Below are 27,911 nucleotides of genomic sequence, written 5' to 3' on the forward strand. Positions count from 1 at the left end.
CCACACAGCAGACACCGGCCTCTGGTGCTCCCAGGGCTCGGTGCGGCACAGGCTGCGGGTGGGGTGTCGGGCTCCCGCTGTCCACACAACCCAGGGGCGGCCTCCCCCGACATCTCTCAGTCACCCGGGCCCCACAAGCCTCCTTCCCAACAGTCCGCCACCCTGCGTCCCGGGCGCACAGCCTCGCGGACTAGCGGCCGCCCTGCCAGGTCGCAGGGGCCTCACGGGTCCGGCGCCGGTCAGGGCAGTGCACACGTTCAGCTGCATGCGGCTTTGCAGGGCACATGAGGTGGCTGCTACGGGACCCGGCGCAGCCCGAACCTGGGCAACCGTGCGCTCACTCGAAGACATGGGGAGGCGGGACGGTGCCCAGAGAGGCCCCAGCACGGTGAGGCCCTGCTCTCAGGGGAGGGGTCCCAGGACTGACTTGTTCCGTTCAGGTCGACCATCAGGCCGTGCCGCACGTGCTCCTGAATCAGCTGCAGGGTCCGCTCAAATATCTCTCCAGCGCGTGCCTGGCCCACGGTGTAGGGGTCCCTCGGGTACCGGAACAAGGCCAGCAGGTCGTTGGGAGAACGGGGACGGCTGGCAGGGGTGCGGGAGCAGACAGGGAAGAAGAGAACCAACTTTGAGGACAAAACTACTCATGTCCAAAAATGTACTCATTGCCACCAAACACGTCTGTAGCTACTTTTGTTGAGACATAATGTCGCGTACCTGACTCATCCCAAGCGGAAGGCGGCAAACACAAACAGAAAGAAAGACACTAAAAACAAATCATTAAGTCAAAGAGGGAAGACGACCGTCCAGTCTCACTACGCTCCAGGTCACCGACGCGAACAAGTCACTGTGGCCCGAGACTCTGTTCCTGCCGAGTCGTGCGTTTAACGAGCCAAGGTTTTCTAAGGCGTCTCACCTACGAATCCTAGTTCCGCTTCTACTCAGAAAGGACGCGTCTTTTTGTTGTCTGAACCCCACAAGACTTAATGCCCACGTCAGGATTTTTAAATTAAAAGGCTTTCCCTCGGATGAAACAGGCCACAGCTCTGTTCTGCCCCAGAGGCTGAAGGAGCGGAGGTCTACGCCCATCTCCGTCCCCACCGTACCTGTCAAACAGGTGTGTGCGTGTCGAGTTGATGGCTCTGTCCACGGTCGCAATCGCTTCCACAATCGATGTGGCCACAAATGGGTCCCCATTTCGACTGACATCAGGAACTGGGAAAACACAAAGTCGCTCGTTACCCACAAAATGCCACTCTATGTTACGCACGCAGCATCGTGTCGGCACGCTCTTCCCCAAAGGTTCGGTCTCTCGTACGGAAGCTTAAATGACACGAGAAGCCGTTTCAAGCAAATTACAGACCTCAGCGTCTGAAATCACGTGATACCCCAAAAGAACACGGGAAAAGTGCTCCCAGCGTGAAACACAGAAGTTCTAGCAAAGCACGGCCACCCAGGGAGGACGGACGGCCTCTCCGCTCCTGGCAGATTCGGTTCTTCCCACCAACGGCCAGACCCTCTAGGGGCGCCTGCGCTGCCAGCTGCGCCCCCCCACTCTGCTCCCTGCGTTTTCCCGTCTCCTCTGGACGGGCCCGTCACAGCCATGGGTGAACCACTGCCCGCACATGCACACGCACACGCACACACACACGGCTTAGCCTGCAACCCTCTGAAGCTGTTCCGGACGTTCTTTTTTTTTTCCCTTTTTTTTTTTTACAGATTGTATTTATTATCTGGGAGAGAGAGCACAGGCAGGGGGAGGGGCCGAGGCAGACACCGCATGGAGCAGAGAGCCCGATGCTGGGCTCGATCCAGGACCATGACCTGAGCTAAAGGCAGAGGCTTAACCCACGGAGCCCCCCCGGGCGCCCCTGTTCCTGACCTTCTACTTCCTTCTTCTCATTTCTTCTCACCGAATACCAGAGTTTGCTAAACTAAAGTAACGCTAACCCAATCAACCTTCTACCCTGTCCACGGACGCAGCCGGTGCCCACGTCACCAAGGACACGCGGCTCGTAAAAGGTCCTTTCTTCCCTCAACCTGGTCAGCCTTTCCACAGAAGGACACAGTTGAAAATAACCTGAGCCGGAAGGCACCGCCAGACTCACCCCTCGGCCCCTGACGGCGCCAGACGCCCAGCCCTGCCCACAGAGGGGTGGCAGCCCCGCGGACCCGGTGCAGCTGCCCCTGCGCACTCCACAAACCGCCCAGTCACCACTATCCGCGGGTCGCTCCACACGTCTGAAGCGCGGCCCGACAGCCTTTCCCCAGGCACAACCCCCACCTCAGTGCATCTCAAACAGAGACAAATGTTCTCATTTTTGGAACCTAATATTTTTATGCCAAGTGGTAGAAAAATGACTCGTAATTTTATACCATTTTATGACTCTAACATTACATTATTACAGATGAACTGCATTTGTCGTTCTTCAAACAACAATCACAAAAATAACTTGAAAATATTTACCTACCTTTAGAAAAAAATAAAGGAAATTGACCGAAATGTTAACAATGGTTATTTCTTGGAAGTGGGATCGTGGGTAAAGGATTATTTGTACTCTCATAAATAACTAATTTACATCAAAGTAACATTATTTTTAGGGATCAAAATTTGCCATTAAAAGAACAAAAAAAAAAATCATAGAATTCACCAACTGAATTTTACATCCATTTCACACACCGTATGTAATGGGAAAAGAGCATCCCCCCGCAAAAAAAATCAAAGCAGGCTCCCACTTCCTCTTTACCGCTCACATCTGGTAAGCACCTACAGGCTTCGGGCACGGGGGTGCTGGGCACACACACAGAAGGACCCCGTTGCCACCCGGGGCACTCACAGGCCCATGGAGGCAGCCGGTGGGTGAGTTGTGCTGGGAAAGGCAGAGACACAGACTCAAGTGAAGGGATGGGCCAGGGGAAGGAGGCGGGCAGGGGGCAGACACAGAGGCCGGCCCAGCGTGGCTGTCAGGGGCCGGGGCAGGGAGGTGTCCCCATTCCGGGAAGACGCGCGGCCGCACCCACAACGACAGGAAGCAGGGCGATGGGGCACCGGCCGCTCAAAGGGCAGCCGCACGTGCACCCCCGCTAGACGGGGACGTAAATTATACACGTTGGAGCCCTGTGGGTCTGGATGGCTGCCACGCCAGCCACAACGTCCCGCCCGGGGCTCAGGCGCGCGACCACAGCGGCCACAGCCGCAAGAAGGGACGGCAGCCAGAGTGTGACGTGGCCGCCCCCAACCAGGCCATCAGGCGGCGAGCCGGCAAGCGCCAGGCGGAGCGCCCCTCCCGCCTCGTGCCGGGGACGGTGGCGCCGGCCGCGGGACTCACCGCTCACACTGAGCACCATGCTGACAGACGCCTGCCCGATGGTGTTCCGGGCCACGCACTCATAGCGGCCTGCGTCCGCGGTCCCGACGTCGTGGATGGTCAGGAACCCCTCGGGGCTGATATGAAATTTCCCGCTTTCCGTCACCTGAACCCCGTCCTGGAGCAGAAGAGAAACGATACGAAGAATGAGGCCGAGAAGCAGAAGTGGTTTTACTTGGGGGTGGAGGTCCACTGTCGGGCCCTCACTGGGGGACAAGGCGCACAGGGTATGCTCAGCTCTATCCAAACCTGCAGAGAAAAAGAGACTTAGTCCAATTTGCTGAGAGGAACTTTTCTTAAACTCTTGTGAAAGATCCAGAAAACACTGAGACAGGGATGGAGTCCCATGGATTCCACAGGATCAGGACTTGGGGACCCAGAAAGAAACCCACCGTGGGACGCACACGACCATGGGGAAGGCCCAGCGTGTGGGCACCCAGTGACAGAGAAGGGCCCTGGCAAGGTCTTCTGGGAGACAGGATACCCGAGCCACACCCAAAAAGGCAGGCGACAGGCCCGGCCGGGAAGGGTAAGAGCAAGCCCAAGGGGACAGGGAGGCGGCCACGTGTGGTCCCAGGAGAGGGCAGGTGACAGCTGGCGGGCAACAGGGGCATGTGGGAGAGGCCCAGGCTGTCCCCCAGAACTCAAACCTCCCTGTGAGGGTCCCCTGCCTGTGGCCACGCTGTCCTCCAGGGATATGTCCTGTTGAAACCCTCGTTCATAACGGCTAAACACTGGGATCCAATTCCGTGCTGTACTTCTCAGACACAACCCTGAAAAGCGGAGGAACAGCACAAAAACCTTCCCTGCTGACAATGGGGCCACAGACCTAGTGGCAGGGTCTCTTTGCCATGCCACTGGGAAGAACGCGGAAAGGACAATGTGGGACCGCTTTCCTCTGGTTCAGGTCGTGAGGGCCCCACGGCAGCCGGTAACTCAGGCTGGGGGGGGAGCTTTCCTGTGCTGAGGATGGTGTGGGAAGCTGCGAGCTGGGGGCAGCCGCCACACCCGGGCCCAGTCCACCACCGTGGTACCTTGTTCCAGGTGATGGCGGGCTCGGGCTCGCCCTGGGAGCTGCAGGGCAGCTGCACGCTGGTGCCCACTTCCACTGTCACGTCACTCGTCGATGCTGGCAAGACCGGCGTGACTGCAAGGCAAAGGACACCAGCTGACAAAGGTACGGAAGCCAGGACACTCGCCGGTCACCAGAGAGCTTCCCAGGAGCTGCAGCCACCTTGTCCTCAGCCGGGGCAGGCCAAGGGCACTCTCGGCTCGCGTCAGCCACCCCTCAGCCTCCCCAGCTCATCTGCACAAGCTCAGGGGCCAGAGTGAAGGGGAGAGGGTGTGCCGGCGGCCGCCCTCCCCCCGAGGAGCTGCGCTGGGGAGCAGACGCAAGCCCGCACCAGCTCTTGCTGTGAGTGGGGAGCGCAGGCTGCCCGCGGGGCCCGCCTCTCCAGACAGCGGCTCTGCACCCAGCAGCCCGCCCACCAGGGCTGTGGGAGGCCAGTGCCGCCCCATACCTCTAGGCTGCACGGTGAGGTGGGCCACGGCCCTCTGAGAGCCGATGATGTTGACGGCCTGGCACTCGTACTGGCCCTGGTCGTGCAGTGCGACAGCAGAGACCCGGAGCGTCCCCGACGAGAGCACGAGGTGCCGCCCATCCACCGACAGCCGGCTCCCTGAAAGGCACACGCGCGGCCCGGACACCACGTGCCGGGGTCAGAGCGGGACTCAGGAAGGTTGGGTCGAGCAGAGCCTCCCTGGAGCACACGGAACGGTGGGACAGACTGGTCTCTGCTCATGGCAAAGGGAATGGTGGGATACACTGGTCTCTCCTCACGGCAAAGGGAACAGTGGGATAGACTGGTCTCTGCTGCGGTCCACTGGCAGGGCGACATTCCCCACAACCGGGTGTGGCCGGGGCCAGGGACAGACGGAGCCGCAGGCTCTGAGAAACTCCCCAGAAGTGGGAGGAGCACTTGAGAAATGCAGGGGCGAGGACACGGGGTGGGAGGCATGGGGGAGGAGCTGCTGGGGAGGGGGAGGGATGGAGTTACTCAAAACCACAAGCCACCCCAGCAAGGAGCCAGCGCAGGGGCCCTCTCCTTCCCCGGGCGTGCGGGGGTCCCAGTGCCGGCTGCTCACACCGGTCTGCACTTCGCTTGTGGGGACGAAGGCAGGTACTGCCCCTCGTCAAGACCTCAAGGTCAATTCCAGGACAGAGCCCCGAGGCCACCTCCCCTTCTCTCCCCTCGCACTTCCCAGCCAGGCCACCAGCACCCTGGGGGACGTCTGTCTCCATCGAGTCATCTGGCCAGGGCTTCACCAGCTGAGCAGGATGGGGGCAGGGGAGTCACCCCCAAAGGATCAACGTGATCAGCCGCTCACCTCGGACGGAGAGGGCAAGACAGAGCCAGAGAAGCTCAGAAACACTGAGCTTCAACCAGATGCTGTGACAGTTCCAGAAAGTTCTATCCTACCTGCCAGGAAATCTCATCAGGACACTAACTAAGTGTACTAAAGCCAAGGCACGGACCACCTGGGAGAAGAGGGAACCAGCAGGCAGAAGGCCGCCCGCACCCTCGGGAAGGACAGTTTCTCCACATGTCCTGCGCCGCAGCCATGGGCCAGGCCTGTGGCCAGCCCCACCCTGGCTCCCAGGGGCTGGGGCCTGGGCAGACTCGCCTCCCGAGTGTGGAGCCCATCCCGGTCAGCGTCAGGCCAGCTCTCACCTCCTTTCGTCCACGCGATCACCGGCTGTGGGTAGCCCTTGGCCTCACACTGGAAGTCGACAGTCTGACCCTCGATTACGGCCTTGTCTGCAGGGGTCACGGTGAACTGGGGAAGGGCTTCCGGAAGGAAAGAACATTGGAAACGACATCTCAAAGACCGTTCTGGATGAAAATGCTGCAGGCCAGCATCAGCGTCAGCGCTCCCTGTAAGTGCCGCGGCATAAAAAGCCGATGGCCACGGGCGGCGCCACAGGAGAGGGTCTGCGGCAGGGGGACGCCGGCCGGGGAAGGGCCTGACAGCAGGATGTCCAGCAGCAGTTTCCCCAGCACCCTGCGGGGGCTTCTGCTAAGTCCATGCAGCCGCGGGCCACACGGCACCAAGGGTGTGCAGGACGCCCTGCTTCTGCCCGTGGCTGTTGGCGCACCCCAAGGTCCCTCTGGCTGTGGGACCTCAGTCAGACCTGGAAGCGGTCCCGTGTCGCGTAACCCAGCTGTGTGGGGACAGGAGCTGCTCCGTGACTGTGGGGCCCCAAATCCAGACCGATTCCGTCTGTACAGAAGGAACGACCAGGTGACAGGACCGCGCGGTCCCATGTGCGGAGCACGAGCCAGCAGCACAGACGCTGTGAGACGGCCTCGCGGCCGGAGAGCAGGGCCCCGGCCATCGGCAGTCCGCACTTGCTTGGCTTGCAGCCTCCACACCAGAGAGGCCCCACTTTGCAATTTGTTTCTAAATAAGAAACTCACTATCGAGCTGGCTGGGACACGTGGACACACACCGCCCGGGTCTTCACGCTACGGCACTCAGCGCCCTGCACCCCAATGCTGGTGCGGGGGAAGCCGCGGGAGGAAGGCCAGGTTCACTGACGTGAGGCACACACAGGTGCCCCCACCCAGTGCACACATTCCCGCGACCGCCACCAGTGTCTGCACGCCAGGAGCCCTCGGTGCCAGGGACGACACAGCCAGAAACAAACACAGCCCCGAAACACAAGCCTCCTGCAGCTGCCACGCAGGAAACCAGGTCACAGAGAAGCAGGGCGGTGAGGCCTGCGGGTAAGGTACAGCCAGGTGCGGGCAGAGGATGGGGATGGCGGTCGGGGCGGGGCCTCCACAGGCAGGACGCCCTGGGCGGGGCAGGATGGGGTCTGCAGGGAGGGCTTCGGGGGCAGGGTCTCTGCGGCGAGGGCAGGGGCCGGTGGTCAGCGCATGCGCGGAGGGGCGCCCTGACCCACCCTGGACGATGATCAGCGCGGTGGCCTGGATGCTCTCTGCGCTGTTGGACGCGAAGCAGGTGTACTCCCCGCTGTCCGCCTGCAGGACGTTCTGTATGTAGAGGCCGCCGGACGCGGTGATGCTCACGCGAGGGTCCTCGGGCAGGGGCGTGCGGTCCCCTTTGGTCCAGGTTATCTGTGGCGGAGGGTGGCCCGTGGCGCTGCACTCCAGGGTGACACTCTCCCCGACCAGCACCTCCGTGTTCTGTGGCTGGATTACAAAAGCGGGTCGAGCTGTCACAACGAAACACAAGTCGAGCATTAATTTCCTCCGGGTCGGCAACGGCGTGGGCTTGTTCTCTTCCTTCTGCCTGCGGGGCTCAAAGTGAGCAAAGCAAACATGGCTGAACAGACGCCGTCGGCTCTCCCGCGTCGGGGTGGGGGCAAGCGAGCGGAGGGGCCAGCGCCTCCCAGCCGGTCCCTGTCGCCCTCGGCGCGGCCTGAGCCCCAGGGGCCCCACTTCTGTGGGCGCTGGACACGGGGTCAGCGGTCACACCGGCTAGGTGCTCCTCCTCGCGGGCAACACGCTCCGTCCAGACTCGGAACTCGCAAAACAGCCCCTTCCCTCGCAAAAGCAGAACCGCACCTTCAACCTACGCTTAACAGTACTTTTCAGCTGTGAGTCCAGAAAAATCCACGTCCTTACAATGCGTTTTGCGGGGGGCGTCCATGCAGAACAGAACTCACTCGCTGGTGCCCACGGCTATAGGCCCCCCGCTCCCCCCGGGCCGGAGCAACCACGCTTGTCAAAACCAGCAAGACCCTTGCACCGTTGCACCCAGAAGTTACTCTGCTGGGAGTTCACCAACATGGAAAGTAACAAAAAGGGAAGTTTCTAGAACATTCCTGGCTGACACCCTTCTCCCCGATTCTGGAATCCAGAGATGCTCCCCAAACAGAGTACTTTTCTCATCACTAATCTGTAAAGCCTGACCTGGCCCGCGGCGTTGGCAGCCTCCACAACCACTGAGGCAGCTCGCGGTGGGGCCACGCTGACTACAGGGTGACACCCGGACCCCACGGCTGCGCTCTGCCGCTCGGCCCACCCTGCACCACGCACCCCTGTGGAAACTCCCCAGAACCCTGATTTCCAGAGACGGCCCGAGGAGCTCTGGGTAAGGGACGCGGACCTGTAACAGCAAGGACTCGGGGGAAGCCCCCGGGACTCCCGCCGCAGAACCAGGTACACAGACCACGCTTCCACAGGTAACGGAGCCCTTGCAGGGCAGAGGGGCAAGCGTGAGAGAAGCAGCGCCACGAACTCGTAAGGCAGGGACGAAGAAGGAGGCGCCGGCGGCACCTGGGGGCGCGAGGAGGGAGGCAGGAGTTCCGTGGAGAGGAAGGCAGCAGGGAAGACACGTTCCTGCAGCTTTCGTGCCCGTTAACGTTGAGGCTCCAGGACCCGTGACCCCGTGACTAAGGAACGGCGGAGGACAGGAAGCGCAGACACAATCGTCACGTTAGCGTTTCTGGAGCACGCAGGCGAGGCAGCATGATGCCGTTTGCAGGGACCAGAACCCCAGCGACAGAGCCCACCGGGAGGGCATGTGTTCCAGCCAACACGTGCAAAGTGCGTGACGCAAGGCCAGCCCACGTGCCGTCACCCACGGACCCCTAAGCAGCCCCTCAGGGACAGGCAGCCAAAATCAGTGGGAGATGTGATCTCACTCCAGGCTTTGTCACCTGAGAGCCGGTCCTTGCGTGGGGATGTGGCCTGACTCCTGCTCCCCTGGGCGGAAAGGACATGGCCCCAGCGGGACAGCAGAGACGCAGAAAGACAAGACGGGATTCAGAAGTGGGAAGGACATTAGGGCCAGGCGCAAGGTGAGTGTTTTGCGCACTGGACAAATGGACTGTTCTGGAGACAGCGGAAGGAGAGAACTGGGACCCGGATCACCTACGAACGCGGGTGAGACGCTGTGGGCCAATGAGCGACACGGAGGGCACCGCGGGACTTCCAAACTGCCAGCGGGAAATGGAAAAGGGATGACAGCTATCCCAGAGGAAGGCTCGGCACTCAGAAAAGCCTGCAGAACAGTCCCAAGAAGCAGCAGCGCGTGCGCCCGACGCACGCCGTTCACTAACACACACGAGCGGGTCCCTCTAAGGAAATGTCATGCTGTGGGTTTTTCCAAAAAACAGAGCAAAGCTTGAGAGTCACCTAGGACCAAACTCACAAGGCTGCAGCGAGCGGCTATGGACTGAGCACGCCCGTGTCCCACCCACATCCCACCCGCATCCCTACCCGGCCAGCCGCGGCGAGGGAGAGCTGTTCCGGAGCAGCCTGTGCGCCGTCCTCTGCACGTACCTGGAGACCCAAAGTACCTGAGGGTGACCTCCTGTGTCTTCACCTGCCCGGCCACGTTCTTGGCCATGCACTGGTAAATCCCCTGGTCCGTCTCCTGCGTGTTCTGGATCATCAGGGTCCCGTCGTCCAGCAAGTTGAGGCGGGAATCTGTCTTCATGCTCAGCTCGTTACTACAAAGACAGACGTCTGGCACTCAGGTACCTGTGCCTTAAGCACGGGACAGCTGATCTGCGACACAGGGAGGGCCCCTGGGGCTGGGGGACACCAGGATACTGTCCTACATCACAGGCTCCTGCTTATTCACTGCTTCTAGGAAAGGGACTGACCCACCACATCTCTAATTCATCGACTTCATTATTCATGTGTTTAGCCTGTAAGATTTTAAAGTTATAGAACATCCTCTTTCCAAAGGTGAAAAAGGAACATAGCTGGAAAAAGTCAAGGAAACGTCTTCCTTGGTTTCCGGCAAATTCATTTAAGATAATGGGGCAGGCCCGCGGGTGAGGCTGACAGCAGGGGAGACACCCACAGAGGCTAGCAGGTGGAGGGAAAGCCCGGCACCAGACTTCGGGCCTGGCGCTTCTGGGCTTTCCCTCTGCCACGTTTGGCTGTAACATTTTAACTTCTGGTACCAACGTGTTTATTTATGAAAACAGATGTAAAGGGCTCAGCCAAATCAATGTTTTTCTGCCTTTTAAATACACACTTATTCCTCGTATTTAACTTGGATTTTAACTCCCAGCGAGTCCAGAGTCATCCAAAGTAACAGGTGACCTGAAGGCTGGGATAGCATCGGTCACACCCGCACGCAGCGCTGGGCCCAGGTCACGGCCACAAACCCAGGCAGGAAGGTGTCTCCCCTCCTGCACCGATGGCTCGATGCCAGGCTCCCTGAACCTCTCCTCTGTGAAGGCCTGCGGGACTCGGCCGCCGGGCACTGGGCAGGGCGATGGACCGGGGGTGTCTGGGCTCCCGTCTCCGTCGTCCTCACCCGGTCATGACTGGATGCACAGAGCCGAGATCTACCGACCAGCGAGGGCCGGTCCGTGTCCCCATGAGGACGGGAAAAGGAGCCTCGACAAGGTGCTTTCGCGTTAAGTCGATTCTCACCGTATGCTGAAACTGTCCTCATTAACAAGGGGCCCTCGCTGGGCTGACCCCCGGAATGCCCCCTCCTACAGCTCTGCCCCCACACCCCTAAAATGCCTGTGCGTGGCAGGAGACCCCTATCTCCTGAGGCCAATCAGATGCCAAGGAGCGAAGTATGTAAGTGTTCGCTTGACGGGCGTCCCTGAAGGCGCTGCCCCCACAGGAAGGGCCTTCCTGAGCCAGGAGGACGGGTCCCAGGGTTCCAGCGGCAGAGCCCTAGGGACTGGACGCACCGTTTCCGGCCACAGAACGTGAGCAGGTTAAGAACCAAGGGCATCTCCCACCCCTCAGCCCCGGCAGGAGGAGGAGCCACATGCCCCACCGCCAGCAGAAATGATGCAGGACAGTCTCCCCTTTAGACCTTCTACTCCATGGCAGAGGACGAAGGAGCCGAGGGCCGTCCACAGGTGCCGGGCTGGGGCCGCTTGGCGGAGCCCACGGGATGTCTGGGGTACGGGGCGCCCCGCGGCCTCCCGGCCGGCGCCTGACTCACTTGTTTCGAAGCCAAATGATCTCGGGCTTGGGGTTGCCTTCGGCTCTGCACCTGAAGAACACGGTGTTCCCCGAGGTGACGTCTGCGTCCTGGGGCTCTGATGTGATCCGGGGCCTCTCTGTGCCAAGAAGGAAACGAGGTCTCTGGGTCTTAAACCATCCCTCAACGTAAACAAGAACCCAAACCAAACCCCTCATGTTCCAGAGACAATCCCAAGCAAACCATCTACCCCAGCCACAAACGCCCCCACACGGAGGACAGACAGGTTCTCTGCAGAGATGGGCTGAGGCCTTAGCCAGCACGTCCCGACCCTCAGATGCGCCGCGAAGAGCCTGGGTGAAAACAGGCGCCCAGCAAGGCCCCAGCAGCTGTTCACCCCTCCCGGAGAGCAAGAGACTGTGTGCACGGCGCACTCCGTGGAAGGTTGGAATGAGACAGAAAAGAATGCTTTTGAGCTACAGCAGCCCGAGAGCAGGAAACTCTCCCATGCAGGGCACGGCAGTGGAGCCTTTGTCCCTTGTCCCCCAGGTGTGCCCCCCCACGGCCCAGGCTGGAGGGGATGCCCCCTCCTCTAGTCTGCTAAGTGGCGGCTGGTCCGCATCCTCTGTCTCTGCGACCACAGGGCTAGGGAGGCAGACGGAGCAGCCACGGCGGCCAAGTCTGGCCCTGACGCCCTGATGGGCGGAGTCAACGCCAGCCGCTGAGTGGGAGCCAGGACGGCTTGTGCTCCAGACGAGGGAGCTGACGCCCGACAAGGATGCCAGGGCTGGCCCAGGGGACTCTGCCGGATGGGGCAGGTTTGGACTCCAGTGGAAGCGGAGCAGTCAGGCCTGTCCCTGAGGTGCCCACAGCCCAGTAACCCTGCTCAGACGCAGCTGGAGGCCTGTGGGTGCGGGGGCGTGGGGGACAGGAGAGACAGCATGCTCCAGGAGCCGGAAGACGAGAGCCGAGGAACCCGACAGTCACTCCGATGGTCACACAGACCGCAGCTTTGCCCAGGAGCATCCTGGTCGGGTCCCACCGAGACGCCATCTGGGGACACCGACACGGAAGACAGGCGGGGCCGGATGCTAGCGCTAGGCTGGGGCGCCTACCCCCGTCAGGCTCACTCACCACAGTCCAGCTCCTCGGGGGTGACGGTGGCCACCGAGCGGCCCTGCACGCGCCGCGGGTGCTCACAGGTGGCAGCTGCCTGCGCGTGCCCTGACTGGGCATAGGTTCTCAGCAGCTCCGCCAGCCACAGGATCGCACAGTCGCAGTGCAGCGCGTTGGAGTCCAGCCGCCTGGCGGGAGGAAGATCGTGGGACAAGGGGTCCGGCCCACCCCGCACGGGCTGGGCCCACAAGCCGCTGGGGCGGCCACGTGCACAGGACACGAGGCAGCGTCCAGCCGGAGGCCGCATCCGTCCACGGAGGCAGAGTGGGAAGGGGACCCATGTCGGCCAGCTCCCCACGCAGGGGCCCCGCCGGCTGCCCCGAGCGCCTTCTTTCTGGCACCTTCTCTGCTGCTCTCTTATCTCCCGAACATGGAAGTGCTTCTCCTAGCTGCCCCACGGCGCCGTTTCCAGCGCAGCCGCCGATGGCTTTATCCAGAAGTAGTCGTGAGAGCAAGCAACACGGTCTTACTTCACTGCACTCCACGCCGGACCTGCGCTGCCTGACCTCGAGCTCCCCACACACCCTCAGGGACGGCACGCCAGACACAGAGCAGCCCAAGGCCCCGGGGCAAAGCACAGGGAGGCATCCGGTAACCGGCCCTCACATTCCTCTATTCCTGTGAAGTGACCACCCAGCCCAAGAGGCCGTGTCTTCAGGGGCCTCGAGAAACTGGGAGGCCCACGCGCTTCACGTCTAGGTGTGGGAACGCTTAACGCGAGGAACAGGACAGAGTCCTTCTCGGGGGACCTTCCTCCCACCACTAAAATTTCAACATGGGATTAAAAATTAATCTGAAGGAGCACCTGGGGGGCTCCGTCATTAAGCGTCTGCCTTCGGCTCAGGTCATGATCCCGGGGTCCTGGGATCAAGCCCCACATCAGGCTCTCCGCTTGGCAGGAAGCCTGCTTCCCCCTCTCCCACTCCCCCTGCTTGTGCTCCCTTTCTCGCTGTCTCTCTCTCTCTCTGTCAAATAAATAAATAAATAATAAAGAAATTAATCTGAGGAATTTCAAACTGATTTTAGAAATGTCTCGCTTGCCTATGAAAGGGTCGATCTGCTGGTACAGTCCCCACGTCGCCAGGCCCCCCGGCTGCACCCGCTCCAAGGGTGCAAGGCCTCCTGCCCTTTCCTGAGAGGAACCCATACTCTGCAGCCCAGCTTGGGGCCGGTCAAAGCCGTGGGGACACGGGGCTGCGCTGAACACATACTCACAGTCTCTTCATGGATTCCAAGTGATCGAATGTTCCTGGGACCAAATGTGTGATTCGGTTGTTATGTAAAAATCTGTTGAAAGAGACATACCACAAACCAACATCTAAAATGCTTCTTGGGGCGCCTGGGTGGCTCAGTGGGTTAAGCCGCTGCCTTCGGCTCAGGTCATGATCTCAGGGTCCTGGGATCGAGTCCCACATCGGGCTCTCTGCTCCGTGAAGAGCCTGCTTCCTCCTCTCTCTCTGCCTGCCTCTCCGTCTACTTGTGATCTCCCTCTGTCAAATAAATAAATAAAATATCTAAAATGCTTCTTACGTGTGTAGAAAAGAGTATGAACGGTCCACAAACTCAGCTTCTAAAAAATAACTCAGTGATTGCATTATTTCATGCAAATGAACCTGGGAATATTATTTAGCCCAGAAAAGAACAAGGTTTGTTTGTTTGTTTGTTTTTTCTATTTTTATCACCATTCCCGAAGAAAGAGACCTTGTCAGTCCTGCTTCTGAATTGAGAGACAAGGAGCAGGGACTCTGCATGGCCAGTTCTGAGACAGTGGCCTCCCCACTCCTGCAGAACCTGGACAGTGCGACGGCCCAGGGCCGCAGCGGATGCAGGGGATGGAAGGAAATGCAACTTACAGCCTTTCCAGCTTCGGCAAATGTTGGAAGGACTCTGGGTCCAGAGTTTCTATCTGATTAAAGTGCAGATATCTAGACAAGTGTAAAAAAAGAGAGGGAGAGAGAAGAAAGAAACAGATTTTAAACAGTTTTACTGTTTGCAGATCCAGATTTCCTGCTCAAAACAAAGTTCCCTAAACCCTTAAGTTCCCTAAACCCTTAAGTTCCCTAAATCCTTTCAAATTCTTAAGTCAGCAACTCTAGATTTCCTACATTAGGTGGAAAACAGTGATTTCATCAAATCGTAAGATTAGATACAATTAAAAACTGGACACAGACTGTAGGAGTGAATGGCTGTCAGTGACCCTGACCGAGCCCCCCCCCCCGCCCCGCACGGGGCCAGACTGCGCGGCCGTGACCTCTGCGCGGCATGTGGGCCTTTGCAGGAAGAGTTCACGTAGCCTCCCTACAGCACATCGGTACGGTACGAACACCTTCGATCCTCTAACCTCTCTGTGAATTTCCGGGGTGGGGGGACTTACGCTGACTGAGCACACAGTTAACCACAGAAACAACGAAGCGTGAAGTCACACGTTTCCTCAAATGTGCTCAATTACACAAATATCCAGCATTTACGCATCTTTTGCTGTGTCCTCCTGCTTTCCACAATCCACACATTTCTCGGTACAACTAATTTCTTCTCATTTTCCTAAATACTGCTTTTCTCACTGTGAAAATCGGTGTTTTTCCCCTTAAGTGAAACAGTGGACACAGGCTTGGACGCGGCCGTGCGACAGGGTGCTTCTGCCCCGAGTGACCCCCCAACGTGCGGAGAAGAGAGATCTCTGCCCCCCGCAGCTCGCTCACGCGGGGCCCAGCAGAACGGCAGGGACAGGCTGACACGAGCGGTTACGGGTTTCATCATGAACCGTAACACCAGGCAGAAAGCGTTCTCAGAACGCACCCTGGATGCACAGAGACCATCCCTGATGTTGAAATTACTGGGACTGCAAGGTCACCCAAGGTCACTTGCACTTCCTTGCCTGTCTGTGCCTCCCGCCACGGGGACCCCAAGTCTGGGAGGTCGCAAACGCGGCTGCAAAGCCCATAGACATGTCCCTGCTGGTCGCCCTCCACTCCGGGGGGGAAGCCCGTGAGCAGGGTGTATGGAAGCCTGAAGCGGGGAGATATGTAGTCACTGTCACAGGAGAAGCCTGAAGGAGAAGCCCCCCCGTGTTAGCAGGCAGGTGAGGTGCTGGGAGGCGTCCAGGGAGGGAGGAGGGAGGGGGGAGAACCTCCTTGCCCTGATTCAGTGCAGCTTGTCTGCACGGCCCACAGAGACAGGGCTGAGGCCACAGCTCTGGGCAGGCGGGGCGCCCCCGCCCTCCCACGGCCCCCAGCCAGCCATGGGAGCCAACCCCAACCTACACTGCCTGACTGGTCACACGTGCTCAGCACACAGGATGGGCAGGACCTCCCAAGAGCCCAGGCTCCACAGACCCCCGGCACCCTCGGGCTGGCCTCTGAAGGGCGAGAGGGGCTCCCGGCATGGGGGGGGGCACGGCAGGACCCAGCCCCCTGACCACGACAGCGCACGCACCCACAGGAACAGCCTCATCTGCGGGCAGGGACCCGGTCCTGAGAGTGTCCGTGTCCCGTCAGACACTCGCCGACATCCATGGCAGGGAGCTGCGTTTCAGTGGACAGACCCTCGCTGCTGAGCCGGGGCTGTGGCGGCTTCCTGACCCGGGACCCGCTGTCCCCAGGACGGCTGGACACCCCGCTCCCGGAGCCGGAGCCTCACTTCTCCCCAGATGCTGCCTCCTTCCTCCTCGCCCCTCATCAGGGTCCCACAGCTTCCTGGGCGACGGCTACAAGGAAGTTTGGCCCCAGGCAAGGCGCGTCAGGCGTCCGGACTGCGTCCTTCAGACTCTCCGTCCACCGCAGCCTCTAACTTTCGGTTCCCTCTTCCCCCGCGGGGAGACCACACGGACCCGACGCACAGCGGCTTCCCTGTCCTGCCGCCGCAGCGCTCGCAAACCAGCAGAGCGGCTCGCACCGGAATAAAGACCCCGAGACCCTCGCGTGCTGTCTGTGTTTGGGAAGCACCTGGTTTCAGGGGAGCCCCTGCCCCAGCGTCTCCGGAGACGGGCCTGTGCCCGGCGAGCAGAGGAGCCACGCAGACGTGTGGACGGCCGCCGCGGAAGAACGTCGGGCCGCGTCCAGCCCTGCGACCGTAACGGTGCGGCTGTCTGACACGCCTCGGAACCACCTCAGCCCCTGCCCGCCAGAAAAAGCCTGCTCTCACCGGGGATTCTGCTCAGAAACCAGCCTGCTGACTTCATATGCCGCCAGAGAAACAACACCGAACACGCACTGACTAGAAACACGAGGAGAAGCTCATTTTCTCCAGAATAATGACATAAATGCAGAAAGTAGGCCGGATGAGTGCAGAGTCACTAAAGGAACAGGGTACAACGAAAGCAACCTCCTCATCCCCCACTGCCCGGAGACCCTCCCCGAAGACCTTCCCTGGTTTGCAAGGCCGTCCCTGCTGTGAACGGGGAGCACCGTGGAGGCGGGAGCTGCCTGGTCTCAGGGACGCTCGGCCCGGGCCACCGTCAGCAGAAACCGGGGCCTTCCCTGGTGGGGCAGGGGCTCGGACAGAACCGCTCTTTCCGCCGCATGCACGCGCTCCCTACGCCCCCGTTAGTACAGGCATGCATCGTGCAAACCGCAGACTTAGTTCATCTGCTCTACAAGAGGCAAGGGGCGGGCGGCATCCCAGACAGCCACGTGCGGGGGACACTTACAGTTGCTCTAGAGAGGCAAGTCCCGTAAATGCTTGCCTGTCAACTGACTGGATCTCATTCTTGTACAGATAGCTGAAACAAGAAATGGAGCGTTAGCGCACGACAGGCCGCAACGGCAGAGGACGGAGGACTGACGTGGACATGTGGGGGTTCGCGTTAACGACTGTATTAGAATACAGGCCACACCCCGACACGGCGCTTGGCTCCCCTCACGGAGGTTCCCGGCCCTTCCTCAAAGGGAAGTCCCCCGCAGGAGGCTGCCCACCCACCACCCCGTCTTCCAGAAAGTCCCAGCACGAAGCGGACGTGTCTTCGCCCAGCAGAATCCCCTTCTCACGAGACAGAGGCGAGGTGGGCGGGTGGGAAGCATCAGAGACCCAGCTCGTGCCTGTTTTTGCACGGTCTGTAAGCGAAGAATGGTTTCCACCTTTTTATTCGGTTGAAAATTTCGAAAGAAGAGTAACAGTTCACGACACAGGAAAGTTATTCGGAACCTGAACTTCAGAGTCCATGACTAACACGGACACATTGACTTAGTCCATGGCCGATCGGGGCCACGTGGCAGAGCCAAGCCGCCATGGCAGAGCCCGAGCGGCCCACGAAGTCTCAGAGATGAGCTGCCACATCCCAGAAAGTCTGCCGACTCCTGGGCAAAGCCACAAGGTGAGGCGCCTCGAGTACCGCGGGCCTGGGGAGGGGACTCGTGGTCGGTACCGTCCTGCACACACCCAGCTCTGTGGTAGATCACGGGAAGCCAATGGCGTCCTGCCGTCTCAGACGTGACCTCTGCACTGGGGCAGAGACGTGTGTCTGCTTCGTCCTCACCCATAACCTCAGACCCACGCCGGCCCCTCCGTGCCGTCTGCAGGTGCCTCCCGGCACCGCGACACCGTCCACGCGCCCACTCACTCCAGTGAACAGGCCTGCTCTGTCTTAATGTCGTGCGACCGCACGCTCTGGTCCCAGACCGTGTGCGCAGCGGCACCATCGGTCCTTGTGTTCGGGGTGGGCTGCCTCACGGGCCCTGCTCCGCTGTCTCTGACTGCCGCCACCCCACTCAGCGGCTGTCCCTTCTCCCTCGTGCTCCTCAGCTGAGCTGACCCCACAGAGAGCCACAACCTCTGTGTGAACAGGCGGTGACCCCGCTGGTCCAGGACCCGGTGCCCGCAGCAGAGTCGGGCGCAGAGCCGGGCCCCATGGGACGGAGTCGTCCGCCGGCCACCTGCTAGTGTGGTTGTCTACGTTCTGTCTAGGTTCTGTCCCAGTCTCCGCAGGTGTGCACACAGGGGGCAGCCACTGGGATCACCAGGAGTCGGCAAGCATGTGGAAAGCAGAAAGAACATGGCCTGGCCCCACAACTTGCGCTGTGGTGGGAGCCCCTGCTCTCTTACGGCCCAGCGGGGTTTCTGGGCTCATTCCTCTAGAACAGTGGGGCAACCGCCTAAGGGTAGTGTCTGTCTACACACACGTTAAAGACAACGGGAGTGCGCGACAGCGGAGTCCCACTAACACGGGCAGTATGTGTTTCCGAGGGCGTGGGACCAGCCTCTGTCTTCCTAAGAATAACGGGCATGGACTGTCCTCCGACAGTGGGTTCTGAAGAGCACTCAATGCCGGAGTCCCCTCTGGACTGGAGGCTCCTCCCAGGACGAACCACACCCTCCAGCAGTGTCAGTGAAGGGAAGACGGACACCGTCCCACAAGCCGCTGGGGTCCAGCAGATAACCCGCGCTCGACTTCGAAGAGCACAGACTAATCATAACGGCAGAAATAACCAGTAAGCTCTGGAGGAGCTCACAAACGTTGGAGTTGCACAGTGTCCTCCACGTGGCTGGTGGCAGTGCCGTCTCCGGCCGAGGACTGGGCTCCGAAGGGACCGTTCTTGACCTGCTCCTGGGGTCCTCCTCACGAGCACCCCACTCCTCCGTCCTGCCGACCACTGACCAGCCCCCCGCAGGGACCAGGCACCTTCCACCAGTGGGCATCGCGGACATAGGGGCGGTGAGGCTGGGGCACAGGGCCTCAAAGGGGAGGGCCGGCAGGAGAGGCTTATGAAGCATTACTTAAAAAAAATCATTTTAAGTGGAAAATGAGGTATTCCAAACTATTTAACACTAAATATGTTTGCAGGTTAAATAATAAGTTGTTCTTAATTAATTTAATCCAAAAGCAGAATAAAAAATTAAACACACACACACACACACACACACACACACTACTCACTACAGGATGCTGGCTCTCAGCTCACGGAACCTACTTTCTACAAAACCAAAATCTTTCTTTTGGAGCTTGTAAAGCACTTAGAATTTAAAATAAAAAAAATCAAATCAATAAAAACTCAAGAATAAAAGGTCTTTCACTCATTTTTAAAATGAGCAACAAGGCTTAATAATTCTCATATGCTCTTCTATTTTATTCTAATTCTAATTCTATTCTATTCTACCACAAAGATTAACAAACTATGCCAAAAGTAATGGAAAAGTATTTATACCTAACAATTCCAATGGCCTTCACGGAGGGATACGTATCTCTATAATCGCGGTTAAGAACCAACGACATCTGAAAGCAAACAGTTTGCAAAATACACGACAACACTAACAATGTGACTTTATTTTAAAAATCAAGGTGACTTCTAGACATTCACGTTTGTTCAGGACATAAATTTCCCAAAAAAGAGTCCCTGATTTCAATCCCTCATTAAAATGGTTCCCCCTAAAAGCTCATCGAAGTCTTAAAAGAAAGAGTAACTTGCTCAAAGCCCACGACACGCAGTTTTATCCACAGCAGGAATGTACTGGAATGTGTGTCCTGACGCTTCCCGTCTTGCAGCAAGTGCCCGGAGAGCTGGGAGGCCAGCACGTGCTTGCAAGGTCATCTTCTAATCTGCCAAACTCATGTTTCAATGTTCATGTGCGGATTAACTAAAATCAGTCTCAAAAGGCAAACTACAATTTTACTACCTAAAAATAGGACGAGGTGACGTCAGTCGGAGGATGACGGCGAAATCCGCAGACCAGGGACACCCTCGCACCTCGCCCACGGCCGGAGAGGCTGCCTGGAGTCCCCTGCCCCCGCACGGTGATCCCGGCCGGCTCTCACGCTCCTCACACCCACGTGCCTAACGGCTGAGCACACACCCCGAGCGCCACACAGCTGCGTGCTTCACATCGACAAAACTCGCACTAAAAACCCCAGCCCAGGGGCGCCTGGGGGGCTCAGTAGGTTAAAGCCTCTGCCTTCGGCTCAGGTCATGGTCCAGGGGTCCTGGGATCGAGCCCCACATCGGGCTCTCTGCTTGGCGGAGAGCCTGTTTCCCCTCCTCTCTCTCTCTGCCTGCCTCTCTGCCTACTTGTGATATCTCTCTCTCTGTCAAATAAATTAATACAATCTTAAAAAAAAAAAAAAAACCCAGCCCAACATTCGGGTGCATGTGGAGATAAACCCGGAGAGACGGCCGCGCCCACAGGACTTTGCAGCCGCACAAACGTCGGCTCACGGTCGGGAACAAACGCGAGCATGAAGGCAAAGGACGGACGGTGCACTTACAGATACTTCAAATTCTCAAGGTCCTGGAACGCTCCGCTGGGGATGCTCTTGATCCGGTTGTTGTTGAGAAGCCTGAGAGAGAGTCTGAGTGAGAACCCGACCCCCCTGGACCCGCACGGGGGTCATGCTCCGGCCACTTGGGAAAGGTCGTAAGATGACTCAGGCGCGGAGCCCAGCCCGGACGCCGGCCGAGCACCACACGCGTATGGGAGCGTGCCAGCACTCGCCCTGGGATGACACGCTTTCTCGGGGGACCGGTGTCCCCGTCACTGCACGCCACACCCCTCCCTACACACACTGACCAAATGCCCTCTTCGATGCAAAGCAGTGTCTGTCTCTCTGTCCTGCTGTCTGTCAGACTGCCCACCTCGGCTGAGTGGAAAGCCAGCATGGATATGCAGGGTGGTCTCCCCAGGGTCAGACCGCTCCCCCCACCGGCTCCCAGGACGGCAAAGGAACCAATCCTGCTCCCAGAGCCCTACCTATCCCCCGTGCCAATAGCCACCCTCCGGAGCAAAGAGCCAGAGACGCCATCGTCCTGGCAGGCTCTGGATATGACAGTGGGCCAGGGTGCCCATCAGGCCTGTCCCCTTCATCTGTCCATCCCTGGGACTAAGCATGGGTGCCCAAATGGATAGCGCCCCCACCCGCCCTGGGCCCTCGTAGCTAGAAGCGCTGGCCCCTGCCCCCTGCAATGGGGCCTATGACCTCGTACCAAGGTGAAGGGTCTGGCCCAGCCTGGGACTGAGGCACTCACAGAAAGATAAGAGGAACACGCGGTCACTGGGTCTGGGTCACACCTACTTATGAGGGACCCACATGGGTCCACAATGTCAGACAAGATAGGACAGCGGCCGAGCTCAGGTTCCACGGGCCTGACAACTCAATGCGCACTTTCTGTTCTAGGGACCCATGTCCACGCCCCCCGTTCATGCCTCTGACCACAGATAACCGGGGCTGACCCCAGGTGAGAGGTGTGACGATGTCTATACTTGCTTCCTGCTGGGTCCCAACAGGATGTGATGTTCGGACTTACAACGTGTTCAAGTTTCTCAGCTTTCTGAACGCCCCAGGTTGGATCTCCCTGATTCTGTTAAAGCGCAGATCCCTAGGGAGAAAACACAAACAAGAAATGCATTTATGCAGAGAAATATGGAGGCGTCACCGGTGCTGTGTCATCTCACTGAGTTCCGGCACGACGCTGAGCCACTTAAGGAATGGAACCCTGCAGCCCAGTTCCTGGACCAGTCGTGGCTTCATGGAGGCCAACGGAACAAGTGAGCCTTCATCTGGATGACAGAGCGGTGAGATCACATCACAGAAGTGTGCTGGGACGACAGCAAATAAAAACCTCCTCAAACCACAGACCCATCTTCTGCCGACCCTGAGGGTCAGCGAGCCCTCCCCCTGCAAACCCAGCGTCGACCAGCGCGTATGGCCCCGGCTGTGGGAGAGCAAAAAGGCTTCCACAGCCTCTCCACAGTCTCTCAAGCTGGAATTCGGGGGTCCAGCCATGAACTGCTTGCAATGTTTTCTCAATGAGTTCAGAGCTCACAGTGACCTGGGAAGATCCACACAGCCAGCGTGTGAGTCCAAACTCCGTACTACCACACGGTTCTTGTGGATGGTTACATGTGTGCTGGAGCACAGCTACTGGTTTCTCGCGGACAGAGGGACGACCTGGGCAGCCCAGGGGAGACCAGAGCATAAGGCCACGTCCATGGAGAGACAGGGCTGCCCGCGGCTGCTGGCGGCATGAGGGAAGCAGCTGGTGGAGGGGCCCCTCCACGGAACAGGTACGAGGCCAGGCTCCAGGACCACAAGCTCAGGGGCAGAAGGTGTGCACGTGTCCATTTTTACCCCCTGAACTAAAATCTATCAATTAAAGTAAGAAACATAAAAGCTGTAAATTTAATAGAAATCTATCATTTTAAGTTAATCTATAAATGTAGTATTTATGAAAGTCACAGAAAAGTACATAAAGACCACTTTCTTTATCAAAGAGTCTTAGAAAACTTAAGATTCCCTGCTCAAAGGAAATAGCCAACAAAACAAAGAGGCAACCCACGGAATGGGAGAAGATACTCACAAATGACACTACGAACAAAGGGCTGATATCCAGGATCTATAAAGAACTCCTCAAACTCAACACACACAAAACAGACAATCATATCAAAAAATGGGCAGAAGACATGAACAGACACTTCTCCAATGAAGACATACAAATGGCTATCAGACACATGAAAAATGTTCGTCATCACTAGCCATCAGGGAGAGTCAAATCAAAACCACATTGAGATACCACCTTACACCAGTTAGAATGGCCAAAATTAGCAAGACAGGAAACAACGTGTGTTGGAGAGGATGTGGAGAAAGGGGAACCCTCTTACACTGTTGGTGGGAATGCACGTTGGTGCAGCCACTTTGGAGAACAGTGTGGAGATTCCTCAAGAAATTAAAAATAGAGCTTCTCTATGACCCTGCAATTGCACGACTGGGTATTTACCCCAAAGATACAGATGGAGTGAAAAGAAGGGCCGTCTGTACCCCAATGTTTATAGCAGCAATGGCCACGGTCACCAAACTGTGGAAAGAGCCAAGATGCCCTTCAACGGACGAATGGGTAAGGAAGATGTGGTCCATATACACTATGGAGTATGATGCCTCCATCAGAAAGGATGAATCCCCAACTTTTGTAGCAACATGGACAGGACTGGAAGAGATGATGCTGAGTGAAGTAAGTCAAGCAGAGAGAGTCAGTTATCATATGGTTTCACTTATTTGTGGAGCATAAGGAATAACACAGAGGACATGGGGAAATGGAGAGGAGAAGTGAGTTGGGGGAAACCGGAGTGGGAGACGGACCATGAGAGACTGCGGACTCTGAGAAACAAACTGAGGGCTTTAGGGGGGAGAGGGGTGGGGGTTGGGTGAGCCTGGTGGTGGGTATTGTGGAGGGCACGGATTGCATGGAGCACTGGGTGTGGTGACTAAACAATGAATTCTGGTACACTGAAAAGAAATTTAAAAAAAATTAAAATTTAAAAAAAAAAAGATTCCCTGCTCGCAGGCTCAACCCCCATAATACGGAGTCCCGGGGTTACTATGGGAGCAACTGGGGGCCCCCATTCCCATGAAGTCCAACTCAGTGCCACTGAGTGGATTTGGAACGAGTCTCTACAGAGACGCCTAGTTAAAACAAGATCACCACAGCATGAGGATGGCCCTACTCCAGCAGGACTGGGTCCTCAAAGAAGGGGGACATCTGGAGACAGGCACATGGGGAGATCCAGCCAAGGCAGGGAGTATGGGAGGTGGAGTGATTCTCTCCCAGCACTCTGGAAGGACCGGATCCTCGACCGTGGGACTGCCGCCCAGACCTGCGAGCTGACGGACTTCTGCTGGAGCTCGGTGCGTGGGGCTCTGCACAGGCAGCCCCGGGAAACCAAGAAAGGGCTCCCGGAGCAACACTTGGTCTATGTCAGGAGCGACGCTTCCCTCCTGACCCTCACCAACCTCTCCTGATGTTCATAAGCTTTTTAGGAATCTGATCGTTTTGAGCCAACTCAAGCGTCGTAAATGATTTGAACAATCAGTTCTAGTTTATGGTGCAAGAAAAGGCTTTTCAGAAAGTATTTAAGTCACTAAAATGAATTGTGTTGACTTAGGAGCGAGCAAACGACATCTGGAACTTTGGGGCATCCGCTTCCTGGCTCTGGGTCAGGGTCCAGGGTAGCGGAGGCCCCAGGCGTCGGTCCCCACCTGTCCTGGGTGGCAGACCAGGCCCTCACCCCGTTGTGCTCTCCCAGTCCCCAGAGCCACCAGCACGCTCTCTGGGAACGCGACCCCCTGCACCAACCTGTGACTCTTAAATTCAGAGAAGCTGATCTGAATCCACAGTGAGGACGCGGCGACGGATCGGCCGTGGAGACGCCAAAACCACGTCCCCAAGAGGAGGGCGGGCGTCTCTGGAGGCCGAGTCCCCCGTGGGAAATGGGTCCGGTTCAGGGGCACAGACGGGCTAGCTGAGCCGCAGCGTGAACACAGGTGACGGGAAGCTCTGTCCTCGCATGGGACGAACGTGGGCTCGCCCAGGAGTCGGACAGAACCCCCTGGGCCAACGTGGAGAAGACGTCCCCTGGAACGTGGAACGCCGTGCACGTGCGCGCCACAGACTCGGTCGGGACATCACGCAACCAAGAAGTCAGGTCCCAAGTCCTCAGGAAGGCGGTGGCTGGGCACAGGCAGCTCCTGACGCCCGTTCCCTGTCAGACCCAACTCAGAGGGGAAGCAACACGGAAGCCTCCGGAACCTGGCAAGCAGGCCGCTGAGGGACAGACGCCACAAGGCCGGCCTGCAGGTGTGAGGCCCGTGCCCAGAGCCCCAGGGCGGCATGGAGGGAGGCCACACCCGGCGGCCGCTGCACCCCAGCTCTGAGTGCCCGGGAAGGGGGGCCTCGCAGAGACCTGCGGTGTGGGGACATGCACGCCAGATGTGAACGCCCTGGGGGTGGCGAGTGGAGTTCAGTGTGGTTAACACACGGGTACACGGATCACACGTTGCAACACGAGCACGGCTGATACACAGTTACAGAAAGCCGGTGTAAGTAACCAGTCTCGCTAAAGGGACCTACTGTAACATCTGAACTTACATGCGTGGACAGCAGCCAGGCCCCTCCCGGATTCCCCGCAGACCCAGGGAAGACCACACGCCCACCCAGCCAGGGAGAGGGCACACAGAGGCCCGCTTTCCAACAGAGCCAAGAAATGTAAACAAAAAAAGGAACCAAACGGAGATTCTGGAACTGAAGCACTAACAGCTGACAAAGAACGTCCTTGCACGGACTCAGCCTCTGGAATAGGGCAGAAAACGGCGTGAGCTTGAGGGCCAGATGCCAGGAAGTGCGTGGTCTGAGGACACAGGGGACAGCACCTGTGTGATCACTATAACCTTGTACACTTTGAGGGGCCTCGCAGAGACGGCGGGCCTCGGAGCAGCCGCGGGAGAGTGGGTCAGAGGCCACGTGGCCGCGGGCCCGGAGAGACAGGCCCAGGGAAGGCAGATGTCATGCATTTCCAATAGGAACCCAATTCCAAGTCCTAACCACAGGTCACAGAGGCCGTGTTCCACCTGAACTGATTCCCAGTCTGCAGGAAGTATCGGGAGGGGCTTATTAATTCAGTAACGGTGAGGATTCTCTTAAGCACTGTTCTCAGCAGGGTCCCCGGGTCAGCAGCAGCAACAGCATCTCCTGGGAACATGCTAGAACAGCCAATTCCGAGCCCCATCCCAAACCTACAGACTCAGACACTCTGAGGGCGGGCCTGGTAATCAGTTTTAATAATCTCTCCAGGAAGAGCAAGGTGAAGTTTGAAAGCACTGCTCTTCAGTGATGCTAGGGAGGCAGCCGTGTGCACGTGTGTGACAGTGTGCATGCTTACAGGCGTGTGCACGTGTGTGACGGCATGCATGCTTACAGGTGTGTGCATGTGTGCTTACAGGCGTGTGTGACGCGTGTGCAAATGTGTGACAGTGTGCTTACAGCCGTGTGGACGTGTGACAGTGTGCTTACAGCCGTGTGCACGTGTGTGACAGTGTGCTTACAGCCGTGTGCACGTGTGTGACTGCGTGCATGCTTACAGCCATGTGCATCTGTGTGGGGTCACGTGCATGGCATCTGCACGCACATGCCCATGCGTATACACCCACGCATGCACGCAGCAGATGTCTGCTACTCCCGCACGACAGGTCCTTGGCCCTCGGTAATCACTGACACGAAGCTTTGTTTAATGAGAGCTGGTTAACGAAGTTATACTCTAAGCCCCCCCCATTCTTTAACTTTGGAAATATGGTCTACGCAGGCCTGGGGAGACAGAATGTCTAACCCTCTAGAACGGGACCACTGGAGAGCATGTCTGTGAGAAGTGCTCCTACATCATCCAGCCTTCTGCAGACATGCACCGTGACCTCCCCTCTGGGTCCTGAAGGATCCGCCAGACGCCTTCCCTGAATGCGGGAAGCACACAACAGGGGAGCGGCACCGTGAGGAGACTCTCAGGGCAGGGGTTCCCGGGCTCCCGGGCTCCCAGGCTCCCGGACACGGTGACTTCAGGACAAGATCACGGGGAGCTTCACGGTCCACGTCCGCCAGGTCTGGCTTCTAACACACGACGGCACAGTAAACGTGGTCAGCTTTAGGAAGGAGGAAGGAGAAGAATTCGCGTTACGTTATTAGAAATCCCTGCATTTGGCAAACAAGGATTCAGAAACTGAGACCGGTCAGGCAGGGAGCCCCAGGTCACTCACTGGTGAGCAGCACGATGGGCAGCTGGGGCCCCGCCTGGGAGCCTGTGCAGAGAAGGCGTTTCAGCCCTGCTGGGGGGGTTGACGGGACACCCCCGCCCCACGGTTCATCCACAAGTCACTGGGGGGTTCCTGGGCAGCTCAGCCAGTTGAGAATCGGACCCTTTATTTCTGCTCAGGCTGTGATCTCAGCCGTGAGATCGAGCCCCGCACCCCGCTCCGTGCTCAGTGGGGGGTCTGCTTGAGATGCCGCCCCCCGCCCCTCTGCCCGCTCATGCGTGTGCACGCGCTCGCTGTCAGGTAAGTAAACAGGGACGTTCTCATGACCACGTCAGACAAGCAGCATTGGTCAAGTTCCGATGCTGGGACAGGCTTAAACGCAACTGAAATTCTGGTTCTCAAACAGGACATGCTGTGTAATTTTGAATTTTTGGACAAATCATTTTCTATTTTTCCTATTTCTATTTTACTTTTTTTATTTAAAGGTAAATTTAAACGTGTGTCGCTTTAGCGAATAGGAAAAAGCGTTCTCTTTTAAAAATCACAGAAGATCACAAGGTGAACTTCATGGTAGAAATTTGAACGATTCCCTTTGATTTTCTCCGATAACTTTTTTTGCAATTTGGCTGAATGTTGCTGAGTGGTTTGGCCATGTTGCTGAGAAAGGCCCCCAAGCGTGAGCTGGGGGAGGGGACGAGAGAGACCCCGGGCTCAGCAGCCCCTTCCAGCTCTGACCAGCAGCCGTTCTGCGGTCCGCTGTGAGTCGTGACACGACGCTGACTGGGGACCAGAACTCAGATGCGTCCCAGGCCCTCCAGGTGCTCAGTTTCTTGTTTTCGCTTTTTTCTGGTAGGGTTTCTGGCAGGAGTTTGCAATAATGGAAACACTAAAACAAAGCGAATCACCTCAAACTTCTTGCCTGGTGCGCTAGAGTCCGT

General features: G+C 58.1%; 1 protein-coding gene across 1 annotated transcript in view; it reads right to left on the reverse strand.

Annotated features, from left to right (window-relative positions):
- The window catches only part of PXDN (peroxidasin), a 69,648-nt gene that overhangs the window by 15,765 nt on the left and 25,972 nt on the right, over positions 1-27,911 (reverse strand). Inside the window, 15 exon segments of the mRNA XM_047744274.1 lie at positions 428-585; positions 1,107-1,215; positions 3,330-3,486; positions 4,403-4,515; positions 4,889-5,047; positions 6,101-6,217; positions 7,336-7,608; positions 9,683-9,852; positions 11,325-11,442; positions 12,438-12,607; positions 13,695-13,766; positions 14,333-14,404; positions 17,125-17,196; positions 20,671-20,742; positions 21,707-21,778. Of these exon segments, the coding sequence (XP_047600230.1) occupies positions 428-585; positions 1,107-1,215; positions 3,330-3,486; positions 4,403-4,515; positions 4,889-5,047; positions 6,101-6,217; positions 7,336-7,608; positions 9,683-9,852; positions 11,325-11,442; positions 12,438-12,607; positions 13,695-13,766; positions 14,333-14,404; positions 17,125-17,196; positions 20,671-20,742; positions 21,707-21,778 (1,904 nt within the window).

This window comes from Lutra lutra, chromosome 9, assembly GCF_902655055.1.
Source record: "Lutra lutra chromosome 9, mLutLut1.2, whole genome shotgun sequence".
NCBI classification, from domain to species: domain Eukaryota; kingdom Metazoa; phylum Chordata; class Mammalia; order Carnivora; family Mustelidae; genus Lutra; species Lutra lutra.